Source organism: Phragmites australis, chromosome 4 (genome assembly GCF_958298935.1).
Source record: "Phragmites australis chromosome 4, lpPhrAust1.1, whole genome shotgun sequence".
In the NCBI taxonomy this organism is placed as follows: domain Eukaryota; kingdom Viridiplantae; phylum Streptophyta; class Magnoliopsida; order Poales; family Poaceae; genus Phragmites; species Phragmites australis.
The window spans coordinates 45,209,934-45,231,357 of NC_084924.1; the positions used below are offsets into that span (position 1 = coordinate 45,209,934).

General features: G+C 44.4%; 4 protein-coding genes and 1 pseudogene across 9 annotated transcripts; 3 read left to right on the forward strand and 2 right to left on the reverse strand.

Annotated features, from left to right (window-relative positions):
* Positions 1-485: 485 nt before the first annotated feature.
* On the forward strand, positions 486-3,817 carry LOC133916762 (GCN5-related N-acetyltransferase 6, chloroplastic-like). 2 transcript variants are annotated; one of them, XM_062360589.1, is made up of 9 exons: positions 486-813; positions 1,593-1,860; positions 2,088-2,140; positions 2,265-2,301; positions 2,532-2,597; positions 2,888-2,986; positions 3,064-3,217; positions 3,297-3,373; positions 3,461-3,817. In XM_062360589.1, the coding sequence occupies exons 1-9, from the start codon at positions 713-715 to the stop codon at positions 3,521-3,523; spliced, it is 918 nt and encodes a 305-aa protein (XP_062216573.1). In that variant the 5' UTR covers positions 486-712; the 3' UTR covers positions 3,524-3,817. The 2 variants fall into 2 exon arrangements, with proteins under 2 accessions (XP_062216573.1, XP_062216574.1); XM_062360590.1 differs by lacking the exon at positions 3,297-3,373 and having other exon boundaries at positions 3,064-3,296; positions 3,417-3,817.
* Positions 3,818-4,213: 396 nt separating this feature from the next.
* On the forward strand, positions 4,214-7,589 carry LOC133916761 (E3 ubiquitin-protein ligase SPL2-like). Of its 2 annotated transcripts, none has more exons than XM_062360586.1 (7): positions 4,214-4,620; positions 5,305-5,406; positions 5,486-5,656; positions 5,763-5,884; positions 6,094-6,246; positions 6,485-6,771; positions 7,338-7,589. In XM_062360586.1, exons 1-6 carry the CDS (start codon positions 4,303-4,305, stop codon positions 6,768-6,770), a joined length of 1,152 nt encoding a protein of 383 aa, XP_062216570.1. In that variant the 5' UTR covers positions 4,214-4,302; the 3' UTR covers position 6,771; positions 7,338-7,589. The 2 variants fall into 2 exon arrangements, with proteins under 2 accessions (XP_062216570.1, XP_062216571.1); XM_062360587.1 differs by having other exon boundaries at positions 4,215-4,620; positions 6,127-6,246.
* A 3,513-nt stretch (positions 7,590-11,102) lies between these two features.
* On the forward strand, positions 11,103-12,377 carry LOC133916763 (uncharacterized). Its single transcript, XM_062360591.1, has one exon. The coding sequence runs from the start codon at positions 11,550-11,552 to the stop codon at positions 12,195-12,197; it is 648 nt and encodes a 215-aa protein (XP_062216575.1). The 5' UTR covers positions 11,103-11,549; the 3' UTR covers positions 12,198-12,377.
* LOC133916764 (uncharacterized) lies at positions 12,057-13,427 on the reverse strand. Of its 4 annotated transcripts, none has more exons than XR_009909530.1 (5): positions 13,293-13,427; positions 12,967-13,062; positions 12,593-12,874; positions 12,391-12,478; positions 12,057-12,193 (listed from the first exon to the last, which is right to left on the reverse strand). XR_009909530.1 is itself a non-coding variant. In XM_062360592.1 (4 exons), exons 1-4 carry the CDS (start codon positions 13,374-13,376, stop codon positions 12,443-12,445), a joined length of 498 nt encoding a protein of 165 aa, XP_062216576.1. In that variant the 5' UTR covers positions 13,377-13,427; the 3' UTR covers positions 12,227-12,442. The 4 variants fall into 4 exon arrangements, 2 of the variants coding, with proteins under 2 accessions (XP_062216576.1, XP_062216577.1); XR_009909531.1 differs by having other exon boundaries at positions 12,391-12,507; XM_062360592.1 differs by lacking the exon at positions 12,057-12,193 and having other exon boundaries at positions 12,227-12,478.
* Positions 13,385-17,832, reverse strand: LOC133914846 (copper-transporting ATPase PAA2, chloroplastic-like; annotated as a pseudogene).
* Between the last annotated feature and the right edge of the window lie 3,592 nt (positions 17,833-21,424).

Consider the following 21,424-nt stretch of genomic DNA (forward strand, 5'->3'; position numbering starts at 1 on the left):
ACGGAACGGGACGGGATTTATCCCGTCCGTTTTCATCCCTACTGGTGGTACATGGCCCATCGTGTAGCCCAATCGTGTAGCCAGCCTAGCCGTACGGAAGCTGGTGGACCACCGTGACCAGACAAGACTTGGGCGCGTGCGGACCAAGCATACCCTGCATAGAAGTGGCCATCCGCCACCGGCAAAACACCACCATCAAACCGCACCGGTCAGGCCCCCAGAACAAGCGAAGGGGACAGGGGAAAGAGATAATTCTGTGCCAATATTGATAAAATTCTCGATTTATCAATAAAAAATTACAATCTCTTTTATTTCATAATTTATTTTTTTTCTTTTCTTACGTGTCACCACCGTTATAACAGAATCACGCTTCCGTTACGACGATAATATCACTTAGGAAATAAAAAACTGAATTAATAATATAAAAATTCATGATTTTTTAATGATAAATTGAGAATTTCGTTAATCCTTTTTAAGGAAACTGACGTACCAAAAGAAAAAAATACTAGTACTGCAGGGCGACGCGGCCGCGAGGCAGGTAGACCACGCCGCACGCCGGCGCTAACCCCGCCGCGGCCGCGCTCCGGCATTTCCCTGCCGCTACTCCACCCTCCCTCTCGCCGCCGACCCGCGCTACCTGCTCCTCTATCGTCTCGCGGACTAGGGGGGAGAGGGCCTTCACCACCTCTTCTTCGCGGGGGCTGCCGCGAGCATGGCGACCGGAGCCGTCACGGCGTCGCCGCCACTGGCCGGAGCGCGGTGCGGCCTCCGTGGCCGGGGCGTCCTCCGCCGGCGCCTCGCCGCCTCGCCTATGTGAGCGCCTTCTTCGGTTCTTGTTGTGTTTCCGGTTCGTTTGGTCTCTTGTTGCAGTTGTTACTTGTCAGAGGAATTTCATGGCTTTAGTTGTTGAGTGTGATGAAGGTAGGGGGAATCCTGTCTGGCGAAGGAAGAAAAGAATCAGGGGAATTTCAAGGCTTTATTGGGCAATGAGCTGCAAGTTATATTCATTACAAGAAAGAGTAGCTGATTAGTTCAGTGCAGGATCACTCTTAGGGGTGTAAACTGGTGAACCTAAAGGGTACTCACCGACTCTGAAATGGAAACAAAAGGAAAAGATGCTGCTTGCCTCACTATGGTTCTAAAAATAGAAAAGGATGCTGCGTAGCTTTTATAAGGTCTTGTTTGTTTAGCATGTACTGATGGTCATTACTGGGTTTTTTTTTTCATAATCGGGGCCCACACTCACACAATCGCACAAGGACTGTACGAGCGCCCGGGGGGCAGCGCCGGGGCTCGAACCCGGGTCGCTCCCCCGACGGCAGCCTCCAGGAGCCACTCGGCTCGGCTGCCGCCTCCATTACTGGGTTTTTGGTGATACTTTTGACTTGGTATGGTGAATTTGGAATGAAATACTCGCCAATTGCCATTAGGACTATGTAATTGAACGTATCAGGTTCCACTGAAGCAAATTCTTCATTGTTGCATGATTTTTCTTGCCTTGCAGGCATAGAGCTAGCATTGAGCATAACTTTGTGCTTAGAACTTATGCTTGTTTTTCCTTATTTTCATGCACAATCACTTCTTTTTCCCAGGAAAGATGAATCTGTGGTTTCTACAAATGGCGGAAAGGAGGAAGCAGTCACTGATGGCCTCAATGTTACCAGAGGAGTGTCTCACCCTGGGCTTTTGCCAAGCTTATCCAATCAGACATCAGTGGTCCCAACCCTTTTGCTTCCTGCTGAACCATCTGATCTCCGTTTCAATCGTCTTCGACCCTCAATTGATGAAAGTGATTGCAAATACAAAAGATTGTTTGGCTGCTATGTTGCTCGTGAGGCTATAATCGATGAGGAATATTGGGTATTATTCTTGTTACTTTAGAACATATTAGACATTGGTTCTGGTTAGCAGACATAGCTTCCACATGTATTTGTGATGGACCAATTACGAATTATTGATTACTAACGTAGTGTCTGCTACCTATTTTTTGTTTGCATTAAGCCACCTTTTATTCAGTGATATGGAATTATAATTTACTCTACCACTATGCCTTACAAGTTACATCCCTCCTTACTAATGTTTGATAGATTGCTGCATGGTTGAGAGCAGAAGATCACTATGAAGATCAGTCAGGCGATCGGTAAGTGTTTAAATTTTAAGGAAAATGTTTTGTAGCCTTCATTGTTGTTTGTACTGTTATATATTTATTTACTGTTAGCATGGTCCTTGCAGCTACTTCACTATTATTATTATTTTTATTACAGCTATGTCGAAAGCTTTAAAAGAAAGTTTGCATCACAGGTACCTGTGTAATCTACTCAGACATCATTTTTGTGTGCTTAAATGCAACTGGGATAGAATATACATGCTCTAAGTGAATGTTAAGAAATTATAACGGCCTCTGTTCAAATAGCTTTCTTTAGGCAGTGTGTTATAAAGTGTTCTCATTAATTTGCCATCTTCTGATCATTCAATAGTTTCTGTTCTGGACTTCTGGTTCACATTCATGAGAATCGGTCATCTCATGGCAGGAATTTCATGCATTAAAGAAACGATGCAGCAAGCAGCACGGAGAGAAGTATATCTGTTTTGTCGCGGTATGAGATAAAAGCTCCGTTTGATTTGTTCATCAAATTTGTCTCTAGATCTTGGTTCCAGCATGTTAGTTCACAAAACATGCCTCAGTAAATCAAGAAGAACCAAACTGGTTATCTAACAATTGATTAATGATTAATGATTAATGAAAGCTTCACTGTCGCTGTTCTTGTTGTGATCTGGTTGCTAACTATTCCAGTTCACACTATTTAACTCTTTTAAAGCGGTTTTACTGATATTTTTGTCATATTTCACAGCTGAAAATCTGCCGGTCTTATGGTTAATATCGCAGGTGAAGAATGATGACCTCAGGCGAACTGTCCTGAATAGCGTTGTTGGTACCTTAGATGTATGTGTAAGGCATCCTCTACATGGGGAGACATTTCCTGAGGTAGGGTATAATAGCATCTTTTCTTTATATTACTTCTGTCGGTGTCTTTAGAAGTTACATTTGACAGTTATTAACAGGAGCCTGGAAAGTCGTCTTTTCACTGTAGAATCTATCAGCCAGATGAGCCAAAATTTGGATATTTAACAAATGTGTGCGTTGCTAAATGTGCAAGGCGTCAAGGGATTGCCAGCAACATGTTATTGTTGGCCATAGATGCTGCAAGACTTAGTGGTAAAGCAATGAGCTATTCTGGAATAGCATGTCCCAGATGTTAATGCTGGAGCCATTGATATCTTCAACCCTATTACAGGTGCTGAAAATATTTATATTCATGTGCACAAGGATAACTTACCAGCTTGGAGGCTCTATGATCAGATTGGATTCAAGGTATATGCCTTGTCTCACTTTAATCCTGAAAATTGTCGTTTAGTTGCAGGTGTCTAAATTGAATGCACCCACACTGTCTATTTGTAGATGGTTCACTTGGATGGTGCTAGCCATTCCTCCGATCTGTGCTTGCTCTCCTTTAGCTCGTAGGATTAGGATAGTTAATACAATGGACACGCTCTCAAGTTTCATGATGAAAGTCCTCGCGATTTGGATAGAAGTAGGAGGGTGTCCAGGAATACCTTTTCCATCTTGTACATGATGAAAGCGTGGACAGTTCGTAACGTTTGGGCTGACTAGATGGGTGACAATTCTGATGCCCCAGAATGTTGTGGCATCTGAGTACCTGAAAAGTTTCTGGCATTGTACAGTTTGTGAAGCCTGCTAAAGGTTGTTGGTTCTTTCCATGATTCTGCAATGAAGTGCATACATTTTGGTACTGGATGAATACTGTACTAGTAACTGTGTAGTAAAGATTTTTTCCCGGAACAATAACTGTAGTTGTTGCTCATACAGTTGTCAACTCAGTGATGAACAGACGAACATCAACGATTTGCATTGATAACCACGTGATCTGATGCATTTCCTAGAGAGACGTGCCGAGTCCTTAGGCAGGTAAAATCACCAGATTACGATGAATCACAGGAAACATTAGCTATCTGCGATAGGCAAATTGGACGGGTTAGAGAGGCTGAACACCTTTCCTACATCGATCAGACGGCCGAGATTAACCCAACTGCTACTTGTATGGAGTAATTTTGTAGCAATTCACAAATTTGAATCGAATTCGTACTCGCCGAGCAAATCGATATTATTAGGACACGGGCGAGCACCATTATCTGCGGCTCAAACCCGAACCGAACCGACGCGACACGAACCGCACGCGTAAACGAGACGAGAAGCCGGCGGCGACCCGACCAAACCCAACCATGTCGGCGCGGGACCGCGAGACGGCCGAAGCGCTCGTGCGCTTTGCCGCCGCGCTGGACGGGGCCGTGCTCGGCCTCGGCACGGCGGCCGTCGCCATCGTGTCGTGGGTCAAGTACCTCGCGGTCTCCGGGGAGCTGCGGCTCGTTGCCTCCGCGACGACGGCCGCCATCGCTGACCTCGGCTCCCTCCTTCCAGGCGAAGGCGGCGAGCCACGGCTCGCGGCGGTCCGGGGCTACGTGCGCCCCGCCCCCCGGGGCACGATCATCGCGCCCCCGGGCTCCGGCGAGCACTGCGTCGTCGCCAAGCACACCCAGATGGTGAGTCGCGCCCTCGTACGCTGAAGACTCATCTCTTATGTCCCTAGCTCTGAGCTAGGGTTTTATGCTACGCCATAGGGATGCTTAGGTACTGATATAGTTTTTAGCCTTAGAAAACCCTCAAACCCTCATCTAGGATTGGCTGCTTATCGATGGCTATCGTAGCAATGTGATGATACGCCGATGTTTAAGATCGGATTAAGCAGTACCTATAAACTGTTCTATGCTTTTGGCCATTGGAGGAGCGTCATGATGTGTTTAGTTTGATTCTGAAATTCTTGTACAGTCTTAATGCATAGAGAACTTCCGTTCTTAATGCTATCATATTAGCTTCGATTACTTTTAGCTGTAGTTTCCAGGAGTTGGAAGCTAAGTACTTCGGAGTTCCGCGATTCCCCTTTCTGCAGGATTGGGTACTTTGGCAAACTATATGCTAATTGATGGTTTCCTGACTGGTTACTCGTGTGTGTTCAAATTTCTGAGGTTTGAGGATGGCTATAAGAGCTTCGAGGATACTGATTCTTGATGTATATTTTTTAAAATTTCTGAGGTTTGAAGATTATTCTGAAAGCTTCGAGAATACTTAACTTTTTTCCCCTCCTCTTGTTAACCTACAATTTTTACCTGTTATTCTTTCCCTATATATATGTCTAACTGGTATTATGTGATCTCATACTTATGTAGTGCTTGTTCACGGAATGGAGAGGCATCTTTGGTTGGACCTTTGATCTGCATGCTCTCCTTTTTAGGTCATGGAAAGAGCAAATCATAACATCTTTTAGATATGTAAGCCATCTATACTCATACACTGTTAGTATTAGGATCATTTTTACCTCAATTTTGACAGCGATTCTCTTTTCGCAAGGTTCCGTTTGTTCTTGCCAGTTCTGAGTTCGGAAACTCAATTGGGATGGTATATGTCAATTTAGATAAGGCGGATCAACCATTACCTCTTACAACTGTGCATCATAAACTTATCCCAATTGAGACATCTCCTTACACATTGTTTCATACTATTATTGGCAATGGCTATCCAGTAAGTTCTCTCAATTGCTACATTGAGAAATGAGAACTGATATTTCAGTATGCAATACTCAGCCATGTGATATAATTGTGGAGTTATTTGATTGATTGTTCTATAGATTGCGTTATTGGATGAAGAAAAAATTCTTCCTATTGGCAAGGAAATTACAGCAATAGGACTATGTCGAACAAATAAAGGAAGTGTTGAGATCGGCTCGTGCCCAGAGATTCCCTTTTTCTTGTAAGAATTTTCGTATTGTTTCTTTCTTATTGATGCCAAGCACCATGGTTCCAAGAATATCCATAGTTTATATGACTAAGAAATTCCTCGTGAATCTTATTGATGCCAAGCATGATGATTCCAAGAATATTCATAGTTTATATGGCTAAGAAATTCCTCATGAATGAAGGAAGGGAGGAAATGCACAATGAAGTATTCTCTTGGTGCAGTTCCAAGCTTTTTAACGCCTTGCCTTTGCTCAGATCTGAGCTGACCAAGGATGAGATGCAAGCTGAGCTGACTTCGCGTGCCAGAACACTCTTTTGGGCAAGTATTGTTTTTGGAGCCTTGTCAGTTTGCTTAGTGGGCCATGCTATTTATAGGTATCTGTCCTGAACTCGTGGAGCAAACCAATGTACTGAAATACTCTGAAAATTCAATTCTTTTGTTGATATATCAATTTGTGTTAATTTCTCTATCACTAAAGATCTGACATGATTGATGCTTGATTAGTTCTAGAGATAATTTATAACTAGATACATTAGCTTGTTATTGGATCCTTTGAGCAATTTCATTTTGCTCAGTCATGTGTGTTGACAATTGAAGTTTGTAATGATGCAGGGGCTGGGTGAGAATCAAACTGCGGAGGGAGGCTAGGCAAGCTCAACAATTATTTGAGGAGGCTGAAGATGCTATTCAAGAAGATGACTCTAGTGACGAAGATGAAATAGGAGACAGGCAATTATGTGTTGTGTGCTTAAGGAAGAGAAGAAGAGCAGCTTTTATTCCTTGTGGGCATCTTGTCTGCTGTTGCAAATGTGCATTAAGAATGGAACGTGAGGTTGAACCATTGTGCCCTATGTGTCGGCAGGACATCAGATACATGATGAGGATTTATGACTCTTGAGGTATTTGGAAGACTTCCTTTAATATTTTGAAGAGGATGACTCATTATGTTTTGTCTCAGCACTTTTTTCTGATTATAAATTACGATATATTGGTGGGGCTTATACGCTGAATAAAACCATTACCTGTTTTTGTTTGGTTGCTTCGATTAAGGATCAAATTGGTTAGAGACATGAAAACTGAAGTTTTACACAGCCATGCATTGGCCTTTACCTAGATGGTTGAACAACAAGTAGACATGTGGACTGAATTTTGTTTCCTTTAACTGGCAGAAATTGTTAGGACCTGTTCAATCTAGGAGAAGTTTTATATATAATGTTAAATTGGATCGAGCTTGTAACAATCTCTGTGAGCGTGGTTGCTGCGCTGATTGTTCAAATTATGCTTATGGAGCATGCACAATGTGGTGCTTGTACTGTGGAGAACCCCGAGTTGCTGTGTGTTTAATTTGTTTACAGCTGAAACACATTTCTATCCATTTTGACTGAATCTACGAAAATCTAAGTAGCATCTGATATATTGGACTAATTGGAATTAGGTGCTAAGTTGTTCGATCCTATTATTGCAGGTTCTTTGCTGATAAGTTCCCTGACGCTGGCAGGTCCTCTTCCTAGTTGTCCCTGCAAACCCGAGGAGCACAACTGTTCATCCTCCTGGGTGTGCCTCCTTTTCCTAGTCTAGACTACTAGCTAACTTTGTTACTTCAGATTTGTGAATGTGATATGTCCCAAATTATTCTCTTGATCGCATGTGATTCTGTAGCTTAGCTGACCTCATGAACTAACGCCGAGAATTACCCGTTCTTTTTGTTGGCATTGCACATATGTTTGCCCAACCTGTGAACATGGTTTTTGGGGGGTCAGCTGTACAGTCTGAAAGATTCGGTTGTTTTCTGCTGATCTGATCTTCAGTTCCTCCTTCCTAGCGCTGCGGGGAGTGGGCTGCGAGATATGTGGAGCGCCCCCTGGACGGATGCAATGCTTGCTTGCGGCATGGCATGAGGAGCTGGGAAACACCACCGGAGCCACTGTATCTTTTTCTTCGGAATTTGAGGGCTTCATTGCCCGGTCTCATCCTTAGAGATGGACCATATCACAGTGTGTTCGCACAGTTTGAGCACCAAGCTCCACCATTTCTTTCCTACCAGTTCGTTCACCGTTCATGTATCAATATAATAATATAACCAAACTGAACACCATAATAATATAACCAAACTGAACACCGTAGGAAAGAAAACTATCATCTCCTGACTACTGGTGCTACCCCTCCATCTCCACCTTCTCGTGTCTTTCTATCAGACCACATTGCTTCATAGCCCCCCAGGCGGTCGGCAGAGCCTTCACCGTGCATTTCTCATTTCGGCAGCTTCATCGAATTCGTCATCTTCTGTGATAGCTCTCCAATATTGTTGTTCAACTCCATCAGTTTGCTTTCTGGGCACAGTATCCACCAGTTCCTCAGCATACTTGACATAGCACTTCAAATTTGCCTCATATCCTTCCACTGCACACGCTGAAAACATGGTTTCTCAACTTCCACAAATTCCACATAGTAGCAGATGTAGCGATGTTTAAAACAGTACACTATTTGTCACTCAACGACAATTGAGCTACATTTTCGTACGAGATTCCTACTTGCACATAGATTTCCACCCACATTTGCGTAGCTACAAGCATACAACACACTAAAAAAAAAAAGTGTTGTACTGTTTCTTGCTCAGAACAAAGCAGCCATGTTTTGTCTTTAACTACCTGTCTTTTGCTCAGATTATCCCAAGTCAATCTTTTATTTTTTTGACACTAACCATAAGAAGAAATGTACTCTTGGAGGTACATGTATTTTCCAAACACTAGGTAAGATATACATGCATTATTCCTCTAAAATTAGCTACTTTATATCTAGAGCCCTGTTGTGTGGGCAAGGTGGGAAAGCTGTTTTGAAGCAACGTGCCATGTGTTTGGCGGATCCGAAACACAATGTTCGAATTGTATAACTTTGAATATGAATATATACGGACGTGTCAGTATATGTAATGTATACGAAAGAAAGAAGAATGCAATGATTGAAAACATGTAAACTTTATTCATTCGTGTCGAAATCATAAAGTACAGTTTCTTTCATTATATATTTTTACTCCACAACGCGCATGCTATCTGACTATATAGTATGATCTGATGATTACTTCGTCTTGGTTCCCATGGCCTCGTGAGGCTCTCCGGTTAATTACGCCCGTCCTCGGACTACCTCCAATTGAGCTGCGCTGACGGTCGTCGTATTAAGATCGTCTCTGAGTCTGCAAGGCTGTAGTCACACGCAACAAAGATTAAGCAAAGTAAGCGTTAGCAATAAAATACGATAAAGTACAGGACAACAGTCTAGCATAAGCTTTTTGGACTGTTTATGTATCCCGGATCATCATTGGTCACGTAGGCCTCAGAATTGTGTTTGTGTGAAGAGGTGAGCTAGGAGCGCGGTACGACACGTAGCTTCTACCGGAAGTGGCAGCATGATCACCACCAAGAGCTCCGACACCGTACCTGACTCACTAACTCCCTCTTCGGGCCTCGGACTTGTCCTCATCAGCCATCTCCGAAGGCGAATGCCACAAAGGCGAGGGTGATCACTTTTTGAACCACATAGGCATATATTTTGGCAAGCCACAAAGGCAGAGTAAGTACTGATGAACCACAAAGGCATCAGAAGGAAACAGAGGGGCAACACCTCATCAGGATCTCAAGTTCTTACTGTCAATTCAGTGAGCACAACATAGCAACAACCATCATCACCAAACCACTGAGGCAACAAAACCACCAAGGTAGCAATATATATAAAACAGATCAGCAGCCTTCTCAGCCAAGGGTCTTGTCAACATTAAGGCCACGACAAGATTAAAAGGGAGGGGCAACATGATCAGTGAGCCACCACCCAAACCCATCAGTTAGGCATATAGTTCGAACCATCACTAGAATTGATAGAGAAGAAGCAAGGCACCAGAGGGCAGCATTACAACCGGCCAGAGGGCAAGATCAAGCCACCTTAGTAGCAAAATTATGTGAATATGTATCAGGACCGGCAAGAAGGAAGATATCACCATCCACACACCATATGGACATCAAGACACTAAAAAAAAATGCCTCAACAGAACTGCACATGGCACGGCGGCACAACAGCGGCTTGGCCTTAGTTTTATCATCACTGGCCAAGCACGAAACCACGAGGCTTTTAGCATCAGCAAGAAGCATCAACATCAAATATAGGGACTACCGACAACATAGTCCTTCTCTCTCTCTCTCTCTCTCTCTCTCTCTCTCTCTCTCTCTCTCTCTCTCTCTCTCTCTCTGCAACACACCATTACCACCAATGCAACATTGAACAAGGCATAATATCTCATAACCGAAAAACATGTATGATAGCTTAAGATCCATAACAGGGACAATCGGCAGGAAAGCCCTCTGAAATGCTGGGGACAAGCGTAAACAGCATAACAGCATGGCACTCAGGCACACGCACGGCTCAATGGCTGGCATTACAGAGAGAAGTATTACGAGGAAGTCACGACCAGGGCTTACCTTGCGGAGCGGCAGTGAGAATGGAGGAGCTCAGGCCGGCCATGACGATCAACGGCGATGACGACGTGTTGGTGGCGGATTAACGGCGATGGGTCGGTGTAGAGACAAAGCGTCCATGCGGTAGGGCTACGCCGATTCTCCAATCCGTCCCCCCTCGGCTGGGCACCCTCCCCTGCCTTTTATATAGGCGGCCGAGCCCCCTCAAGCTGGAGAAGATAAGCTCGGACTCCACCAAATTCGGTTGGGGAATCAGAGACCGAGACCAACAAACACCAAATCAAACTCCGGATAGAGATAGCGGGTAAGGAGATGAGCAATACGTGCGGGCCCAGAGAGGAGAAAGGCAAGCGACGCGGCGCGAGCGTGGCTCGAGCGCAGCCGGAGTGGCGCGCTCAAGCGCCTCGACCCATGGAGCAGAGAGGGGCCAGGGAGAGGAGAGGGGCGCGGCGCGGGAGAGAGAGGGGCGTGGCTCGGCTTGAGCGCGCGCGGTGCGGCACAAGAGAGGCGGCGTGAGGGAGAGAGGGGCACAACGCGGGAGAGAGGCACGGCGCGAGGGAGGGAGGAAGAGGAACAACGCCCCGGGCGCCTTAGGGCGACGCGGCCGGGGGATATGGGGGCCATGGCTAACCGGGTCAGGGCAGCTCAGTGGGAAAAAGGGAAAGGACTGCTGGCTGGCCTGGTGCTCTTTTTTTTTCTCTTTTTTTTTTATATGTGAATATGTATCTGGAGATTGCAAATATACGTGGCAAAATACCGTTGTACACCATGGTCGTCCGAATTGGGACGGAGCTGCCAATGGGAGCTCTTTGGTAGAAGCGGTACATGTCTTTTTAGCAAGCTTAAGAGCAAGGTAGCAAACGTTATCTACAGTCGTTGTCACTGTTTGAGTCGTTTGCTGCGTGGCCCACTTCAAAATTTTGAACGGCGGAACCCAAAGAGGCAAAGAGGAGCGAAAGCTAGCGACCAGCAGATGATGGCAGGTGGCTCCTCCGGCACGGGGAACAAGAAGAGACTAGCTAGAGAGAGACAGTGATCACAGGCTCCACTCCCGGCGCCAACTTAGCCGTTGGTCCTTGGCTTCAGCTCGCTCAACGGTCACTCCGATCCTCCCGCTCCATATTAAACCAACCTCCCCCGCGCACAACTGCACTCTATCCAGTGCGCACTTCTCTGCTCAACTCAAGAACACCGCCACTCAGCAGCTCAACGCAATGGCGTCGGCCGCAGGCGTCGGTCGCCTGCGGAGCTGCTCCTCGCTGCCAAACCTGCTCGTCTGGCTCCTCAACCTCTCCCTCCTCGTCCTCGCCGCCGCAGCGCTCTGCCCGGTCTTCCTCCTCCGGCCCCGCCCGACGCCCTTCGGCTGGGCGCTCGTCTCCGTGCACGCCACCACCCTGCTCTCCGCGCTCGCGGCACTCTACTCCCAGCTCACCCACCTGATCTGCTTCCCGGCGCACGCGGCGCTCGCGCTCGCCGCGCTCTCCGGCCACGCGCTCGCCTCCCTCGCCTTCTTCCTCCGCCACGACCACAGCCTCCGGCTCCTCGGGTCCGCCAGGGACCGCAGGGAGCAGTTCGTCCTCGCGTTCCTGGAGGAGGTGCTGCTGCTGGGCATGTTCCTGGCGCAGGCCGTGGCGCTGGCGGCCACGTGCGTGGTGAGCCGGCGGTGGGCGAGGGAGTACGAGGCAGCCGAGACGGAGAAGGCGGCGGCGGCGAGGAAGCGGGGGCGGAAGATGGCACGGGTGCAGGCGGAGTCGGCTGCCGCGGCGGAGGCCGGGGTCAGAGCCGTCGACGAGAAGGTGATGAGGAGCAGCAGCGGCAAGAAGGTGCACTGGGCCAAGAACGATGAGTTCGAAGAGTGCTGAAAGAAGTAGGCAATAGAATCCAAGAAAGCAGAGAGGAAACGAGGTATCAGAAATAATCTCATGTAGTCATTCATGCGCTGTTGTTGTTCAGAGATGGCCATTATAGTGTGGCCACAAACAACCAGCTATTATTACTTTTCATTGCTTTTCTAGACTATGTACTGTGAGTTGTTCTATTTAGTGAACTTTCCACCTGTGTTGTGTGAAGCTTGTTGCCTTGTTGGATGCTACTAGACGATGAACAATCAAGCTCCCGGAGGACCTGCGAGAAATATATTTCCCTGCTCGTTTACAGCAGGGAAAGGTTAACCTGAATAAAATAATACACTCCTGAGTGATTTACTAGTTAGCTAATGTAAACTGTACAACATGTTACTACTGACAAGAATGCTTACTAGTTTCGATCGACTTGTTTCAGCCTGTACGTATGTTTTGAGCCAGAGCTGGAAAACCAGTAGCCACACTCTATGATCCTGTACCATCTTTGTTGACAAACCAAACTGAATTAATTTAGTAGAGCTCAAATCACCCTGCGGTTTTTCTGTGTTCTGAAACGACCCATGCAGCTGCAGAAGCAAAGAATTGCTGACAGCAAAGATGTTATATGCCACTGCCCAGGCCAAATTTTGGTGAACTTTAGCCATAGTTGCTTTCGACAGGGATAGCGCATCTACTACCTGAGCAAGAGATTATACTTATTTATCAGCAATGATGCCACTTGAATTCCTTAGATAAAAGAATCATACCTGGCAGAAGTGCAGAACCTTACCTGAGAAACTCTGTTGCCTAATAGAACAACTGAGGCTGCATCAGAGGCAGCATTCTCTTTTGCCAAAGAGGGCGCATCATTTATCCCATCACCAACCTGAATAACAGCAAAGTCCACATTGTTAGGAAACAATGCAGATAAAAAAGCACAAGTTCAGTAACAAATATACAATGCAAAGTTGTCAGTGAGAAATTTCAAACTTCCTTGTATTATCTCCAAACGACAAATTTTGTCAAGCTTCTATTTTCTCTTGTCTTTACCATTATTCAATTTTCAAATCAAGCGAAACAATACAATTTTATAGCACCAATTTTGGAGGTCCATACAATCACAAGTGACAGCATGTTTACGCTGCCCATAACAGCATTGCAACTCTGTGTCCTTCCCCTTGCAAAGTTGATATAATGCATGCTTTTTTCTACAGAGTTAGGGAAGACTTCATGTTTTCATTCCTGATTCCAACAGTGTTCCCAATGCTTTCCACTGCTTCTTCCACTGCTTCTTCCCTATCCCCTGATAGTAGAAATGTTGTAATGCTTTCCTGCTGCAACCTGATAATTAACAAGAGAAAACGATGTTTAAAAATGCTGCACTACTTGAACTATAAAGATTTTTTTAGATAATGAAATGACACTTGAACTATACAGATAAGACAGTAATAGTTGCAACACTTGAATGATACTTCAAAAATAACATTAGCAATATCTAATAAAAATAACATTAGAAATATCTAAGAATATAGCAGCAGCATTTCATAGCACCTCTGAGCATAACCCTGTTAGGTAAGAGAAATATATATGTACTGAGGAAATACAGTTATAATGCAAATGACATCTCCAGAAAATACCTGTCCACAGTCAATTTTGCATCTTCTCGTAGAATATCTGATATAGCAACAGCACCTATAATTCCTTCTCCTTCACGATCAACATAAACTATTGACTTTGAGTGGTTTGATGATGATGCCCCACTGGACAACACAAAATCAAGACGATTTCTAAGATCTCTCAGTTCAGTTGGTGAAGCTTTAGTTTCAAAACGATTGTGGACCCAGTCCCAAGTGCCTACTGCAACCAAACACCCTTCTACTTCTACCAAACAGCCGAATCTGTAAGTTGCCCACTTGTCATTGGAATATCCGGTTTGAGCAGTTCAGCCTTGTTCATTATAGCATTTGCAATTGGGTGCAATGCTGTTTTCTCACTGCAGCAGCAAGACGAAGAACCTCTGTCTCCTCATATGCCAGAGAAGCAATAGAAGTAACTACTGGTTTTCCTTCTGTAATCGTCCCTGTCTAGAATCGGAAAAAACAGACATTGTTTGTAATTTAAAAAAATAATTTTGAGAAAAAAATATCATGAAAAATAAAAACGATAAATGAAGCCACACCTTATCAAGCACAAGAGCATCTATTCCAGCCAAACGCTCTAAAACATCACCTCCTCTAATAAGTAATCCTCTTTAGCACCTAGTAAAAGGAAGTTAGAACTTGACAAAAAAGATACAATCAGGAGAAAGTTAAGTAGAGCGAATAACTTAATAAGCTAATATTAGAATAGTGAACCGAATTTGCTCATCGAAGAGTCTCTAAAAATGTATAATGCCAATTGTATCATCAAACATCCAGAACAAATGGATCAGAACAGTTGGATGTAGAAAGTTACCCAGGGAAGTTCCTATTAAGATAGCTGTAGGTGTAGCTAATCCAAGTGCACAAGGACAGGAAACAGCCTGCAGGGAGAAAGTTCACAAGATTAGCCCAAATATCATTCAGAAGAACCTCTGGAAATAAGTGTGTGCCAATGTAATACCTTAAGTAAGGAAAGGTTAGAAAAGCAATATTTATGTAGTTACAACAAGCTTTTTTGTGTATATTTCATGGAATAGGAGAAAAGAAAAATAAGAACATACCAGAAGGAAAAGGTAGCTGCAGCCAACGTCATAACCATATACACAAATGGTCCTGCAATTGAATCTGCAAGCCTTTGAACAGGAGCTTCACGTGCTTGGGCATCCTCAACCTGTTCAAGGATAAAACAAATATAGTTAAACACTTTTCCCCCTTCTTTTACATATAGCTCTGATCTTTAAAGGTCCATCCTTCAAAACAATTCAAAGATTGGGTTGTTAGTTTATCCAGCTAAGAAGTCTGAAAGGCATATGAAGGTAGTGCAATATCAAAGTTCAAGAAGTGAAACAATGCGTTGTATTGAATTTAGTGAAGTGTATCTAGTTAAAGCATCCTTTGGACATCAGTCAAGACATGACAAAATGAGTGAAGAGCTTACTGAAACTTCAACCACAAGTAACTCTAAATTGATTAAACAAATATGGATGAGGAAAATAAATGACATAGAGGGCGGCATTTTGAAGTAACATAACATTTTTTATACATTTCAAAACAGCAGTTGATTGGAAACATCTTATTGGAATACAGACCGAGAGAATTGGCCAGACTCTCAGGCAAGAAGTCATATACATACCCAATTCACAGTTCCTGCAAATACAGGAGCCCTATTTCCTTGGCTACAGGCAAGGATTCTCCTGTAAGCATTGATTCATAGACAAAACTTGATCCCCCAATGACATTACCCAGCAAGAATGGGTGTCAGATGGTCCAATGGAATGGTCAAATATACTAGCAAATAAGAAAAATGAAACCATGGTGTCTCCTTACATCTACAGGTATAGTTTCTCCTGGTAGGACCAATATTGAATCTCCAACACAAACATCATCAACAGGAACCTCAACTGTGATTGCATCGGAATTCAAAATATTGTCCGAGGAAGGGTCGTCGCTTGAGGAAGTAACGACTAACCTCGATTGAGGTGATGACAGTGACTGCCACAGAACACCAGTTATGACTAGTTTTCAATAAATCAATTATCTTGCATGAATAATATATGGTGCATTATTTTGATATAGGTCATTTAACAAAACGAAACGATCATTTTCCTATAGTGTTTGTGGAAATATAGATTATATATTGTCCGTTTTATCTTCCATTTCTAGCAATATAAAATGAAGAAATTGCCTCCCGCTGGAACATTGGTTAGATATAAATCAATACTTACAATGAGCTAACTCATGTCGCTAGATGCCTTAAGCCTTGCACTTTCTTCAAGAGATCGTCCAAGAAGTACAAATCCAAGAAGCATGACCTGCATGCTACAAGACAACTTTCTTCAACAAAATGTTGCTATGCAAAACAAAACTCACAATTCAACTGTTATTCAATCAATTGCTAAATCAGTTCAAATAATGTGGGAAAAGGAAATAAAGTTTCTTAGCTCAGTGATTTGATACTGATTTTGTCAAAAGTATTGCAAGATCCAAATGCAGAGCAACATTAACCATAAAAATACAGGAGCCAGAAGATAAAAATTACAATTCTATTAATATTTAATAGAACTTAAAAAAATTGACTCACCGGTTCATCAAAAAAGGTTGAATTCCACTCCAATTCAGGGTTCAGCAAGGACACCTTAAGATACACAAAGCTATATTAGCATATTCTTATATGGCTGGACAGAAAAAGTTTGCCACTAAAAACCCACTTACTGCACTGATAGCAAATGCAGCTGCAGAGCCGAATCCTACAAGAGAGTTCATGTTGGGGGACCCTTGCTTGAATGCTCTAAGACCATCAAAAAGTATATCTGGGGGGGCATTGAGATGGTGTGAGAAAGGGCGAATGGAATAACTGAAGAAGCACGGTTCTGAAAAATGTGATGAAGTTTCAAGTTCAGTTCTGGTTCTTCATACAACTTAACTGGTGCTGTTCAGTTGTCTAAAGTTCTTAATTCTCAGAAATTGATTGAATATAAAAGAATTGGCACAAATTTATTGCAGGCATTATCCTGTTGGCACACATATCAAAATTCGTAAACAAAACAACATGTAAACAGTGGAGTAGTGCATAACATAAGACTATTGAGACAATGTTGCCACCAGTTATACCTCTTCCAGGCCCAAACAACGCCGATATAGCAATGTCACATTTCACATAGGAATTGTGCAACATATCGAAAATTGTTCCTGCACCATGCACAAGCAATCAGCGAACCATTCACGCCAAATTTAAACGTCAGTTTGTTTTATCACATGATCAGATGACGCTCTCAATCTCTCATAGTTCCAACTCACCATGGCCGATATGGATGCCGAGCGAGTGGAGGAGGTGGGACGCGTGAGATCCGCAGCAGAGCGCGACGAGCGTCGACGCGAATGCCACGCGCCCCCGGCTCCGCGCCAGGAGGTCCTGCTTCCTGGCCGCCATCTCCCTCCACTTGCGCGCGCTCTCCCCAGCCCCCGCGGTCGCGCCCCCTCGCCGCGCCGTGGACGGGAACCCGCACTCCATCAGCCTCGCCGCGAGCTCCTCCCCCGCGCTCGGCTCCGGCGACTGCAGCCGCACCGCCGCTGACTCGGCGAGGAGGTTGACCGCCGCCGTCTCCAACCGCTCGTCCGCCGCCAGGATGGCCCGCACCCGCGCCGCGCAGCCGCCGCACATCATGCCGCTCACGTCAAGCAGCACGGTGGCGTCGGGTCCCTCCCCCGTCGCCGCGTCGACCGCGCTCGAGGCGGACGGGTCGGCCTTGGTGCGTGGGGTGGCCGCCGGTGCGCCGCGCGGGGGGGAGGAGGCGCTGGGAGCGGGAGGCGGGTGCCGAGCGGATCGGGCGGAGCCGCTGGGGGAGAGGATTGCCGCCGGAAATCGGAGGGCTGACACGTAGGAGAGAGGTGGCGGCGGCAGTAGTGGCCATGGAGGCGATCAGATTCCAGAGCGGCGGGGGAAGAGGAGAAGGTGAGCTCGCTGCATAGGGTCTGGTGCAGCGGGGGAGAGTGTGGGGGAATATGGCCATGGGACGCGCCCCTGGCAGCTCTAGCGGACCGAGATCCTCTGCATTGGAGAAGCCAATATAGAGAGGTTACAGTCCTCTGCATTAAGTGAATTTGCACCGTCCGATCAAAAATGGAAAGTCCAGATCTGTTGCTACAGTAACATATGGACAGTAACATGCGGTGCTACAGTATTCCATATCGCTGTTGCTATAGGGTTACTACAGTAATATTTGATTAATTAATGCAGACTACTGTAGTAGTTGACTCATTACACTGTTCATACAGTGATTCTCTGCATTAATCGTAATTAAGGCAGAGGATCCGGATCCAGCTCTGGCGTCCTTGGCTACGGCGTTTGGAGATATCATTTTGTTGCTGATATATTAACTTTATAAATTATATTAGGTATTACTACATACTTATCGGCGTATATATCTAGGTTATAGTCAGTGTAGATATTTTTATTGTTCGCAGGTCTCTTGTAATGGACGCTAATATACTACCGTATTTAATATAATTAATAGTATATCTAATATAATCATCATTCTGCAGGTAACTACAGTGATAAAGTCGAAACATCTTTATCTGCACCACCACCGTTCGCATCCTACTTCGACACTCAGGCATGATCATCTACAGCTGTCCCTGCATACCATATAGGTACAACATTGCATTTTGCCTAATACATTCATTTCCATATTTACCATATCTGATACATTTATCCATTCACAACCCCCTCTAGTGATTATACATGGACGACAGCGGCACCATCACAATCATCTTACCCGAGTCAGGAGGATGAGCTTGGGTCGAACCCCCCGTTCGATCTCGTGAGGACTTCTTCAGGGACACACCGGACTACGACTTCGTCACGCGATCCTAATTGCCTACTGCTCCACTACCGATGCAGCAGACCCAGGAGGAAGCCTCGGCTCCCTTGATCGCTACGAGGCCTATCAGGCAGGTTGTTCTACCAGATAACCTGACCTACTCTAGGGGCCACATGAGAGCGAATCAATGGCAGCGGTGATGGGACCATGATGGTGGGAACAGCCGACAACACCGTGGGAGGCAATAATAGAATTTTATCTTTGGTTTCGTAACTTAGATGTTTGTTTCATGATGCATGCTCGATTCGCAAACTAGTCTTATATATTCTGACGTGTCTACTTTCTATGTACTACATGTGACCACACGCCAGTGCCTTTTCAAATTAACGAAATCGTCTTTTATAAGAGATATGATCACACACTGCCACCTTTTATGAGTAATGTGATCTTACATCTACTTTCTATGTATTACAAGTTCAAATATTACTACTTACCATGTCATTAATGTATTTTTTAATCATATGTGACATCACTCTACCAGCTTCTCAGAGTGAAGTCACCTCTCGCTGCCACCTTTTTAAGGAGATGCGACCCCTTTCTGCTAACTTTTCAGATTGATAAAACAACTCGTAGCCACCTTTTTAGACTGATGTGACCACACGCTGCCGACTACTCATAGCCCAATGACTGCTCGCTGCGGAAATGTATCCAATGCATGCACTATCTCTAAATTACATATCTACACTTGGTGCATACACCATCGATCCCTGCTTATAAATGGCGAGGGTGAGGCAACAAGAAGGTCATCACAACACAGTTTTCCGAAACACCACGGTCATCTACCTAATACCAAACTATGGCTACCTCCTCAAACAGACATTTCTCGTAAACATACAAATTATTAATGATAGCCCTACAGACTATGAGTGAGATCCAAACAAAAGGTGACAATATGTTAAGGAGGAGAACCTGAATAAAGTGTTGTCAAAATAGTAAACCATGACCTGCTATTTCTGTTTCACCACGGAGGAATGACGGCGAACAGTAAGTCTGTGACCTTCATGGACCTAAAGACACACTTGTTAGAGTGTCGTTAGAGATATATCAGGGTGTGCAAACTAGCTGATATAGCAAAGTATTTTAGTAAGCCATCACACACAATATTTATGCACCCTCAGCAGTATGAGAAGCATATTAAGGTACGCTTATCGTTATTACATGTCCCAGTTAATTGTTATGTTGCACTTCTAAGACATTTATATTTTCGTATGTTCTTTTTTTATACTAGGTATTCTCTTATGATGAAGAGTTGCTGAACAAATCCATCGAGAACTTTTTTTGGTTGCCTCTACTATTCGGTGATGGCTGCCTGCCCAAACATAACTGGAGACACAGAGGTGATCATTTGAGACCTTCACGCCATTGTGAAATAGGTGGTGGTTCGGGCCGTCGTGAAAGAGGTGGTTGTTCGACAACAACCACAAGAGGACGTGTTTCTACCACTTAGACGATAATGACTTCCTGCTTACTCCTAAGAGAACTTCACACTGTTGCGAGTTCTCTAACGATGAGACAGATGACTGGAATCCTAACTTTAATTATTTTCCATATATACCGGCATCACGTAGACCAAAATCCCCAGAATACGATTACCATTATATGGAACGGGAGATAAGGCACAAACAACTTCAAGGATCATTTCGTCCGTAATGTTTATGCTACTAAATGTTGTACTTGTCGAACTCAAGGTGGTTATATCATTTTTAATCTATTACACAAGTTGTGTGTGTATCTTAGATGTAGCCTATATGCTATTAGTAATATTCAAATTCCATATACTTATCTCATGTACACATTCTATCTAACATTCAGTGTGTTTTTTTTATTTCACTTACATGTATTTATTCCATCTTCACTTTAATATCTTTTAGGATTTTTATTATTTTTATCTTAGATAACTTCTGAGATTTTTATATTTTTAGATGGCAGTTACGAATAACCGTCCTCTCAAAGGGCAGTAAGGGGGCGCTCGAGGGGCCTGGTATGGGCGCTAACTGCCCTCTCAAAGGGCGATAAGTGGAGTGTGGAGCCTAACAGCTCTCTGAGAGGGCGATAAGATGTACTCGTGTCACCGTAACATGCTAACCGCCCTCAGCACTTTCAAAAGACGGTATGCACATATTCATACAAATATTTCGATTACGAGTCAATTTATTTAAATATTAATGTTAGAAAATGTAAAAATAAAAAAACTCACACGTGAGTGGGGCCGTGCCAGTGGTGGCCCGTCATAATGGGGCCTAGCGTGCCGTTGGGCTATGCTGGGCCTCACTACTGGCCATCCGTGCCAGCATGGCATGACCCGATGGGCTAATTGTGCCACACGAGAGCAGAGATCCAATGGCCTCGTCGCTAACTCCCTATAAGCATATAAGATCATCTCCAACCGATTTTTATCAGAGTCCAGAATCCCTTTACGAAGGGATTTTCATTCCCTTCACGATTCCCATCATGAAGGGATTTCCAATGTCACTCATTTTCCTTCACAAATTCCTTCGAAGGGAAGCCGTTAGAGATAAGAGAAAATAAAAAGAATAAGAAGAGAAAGAGAATGAAATGAAGAGAATATAGTTGGAGATGGTCTAAACATAGCATAGCTGCAGGTGTCAATATTGCATGGTGCCAAATAGGTGGTCTGGTGACGCGTTCTACCTCGCTCAGGAGTCACAAGCTTTCTCACTAGGTGGTTGTTTGGATCACAGATTTATAATAAAACAAGTTTCAGGAG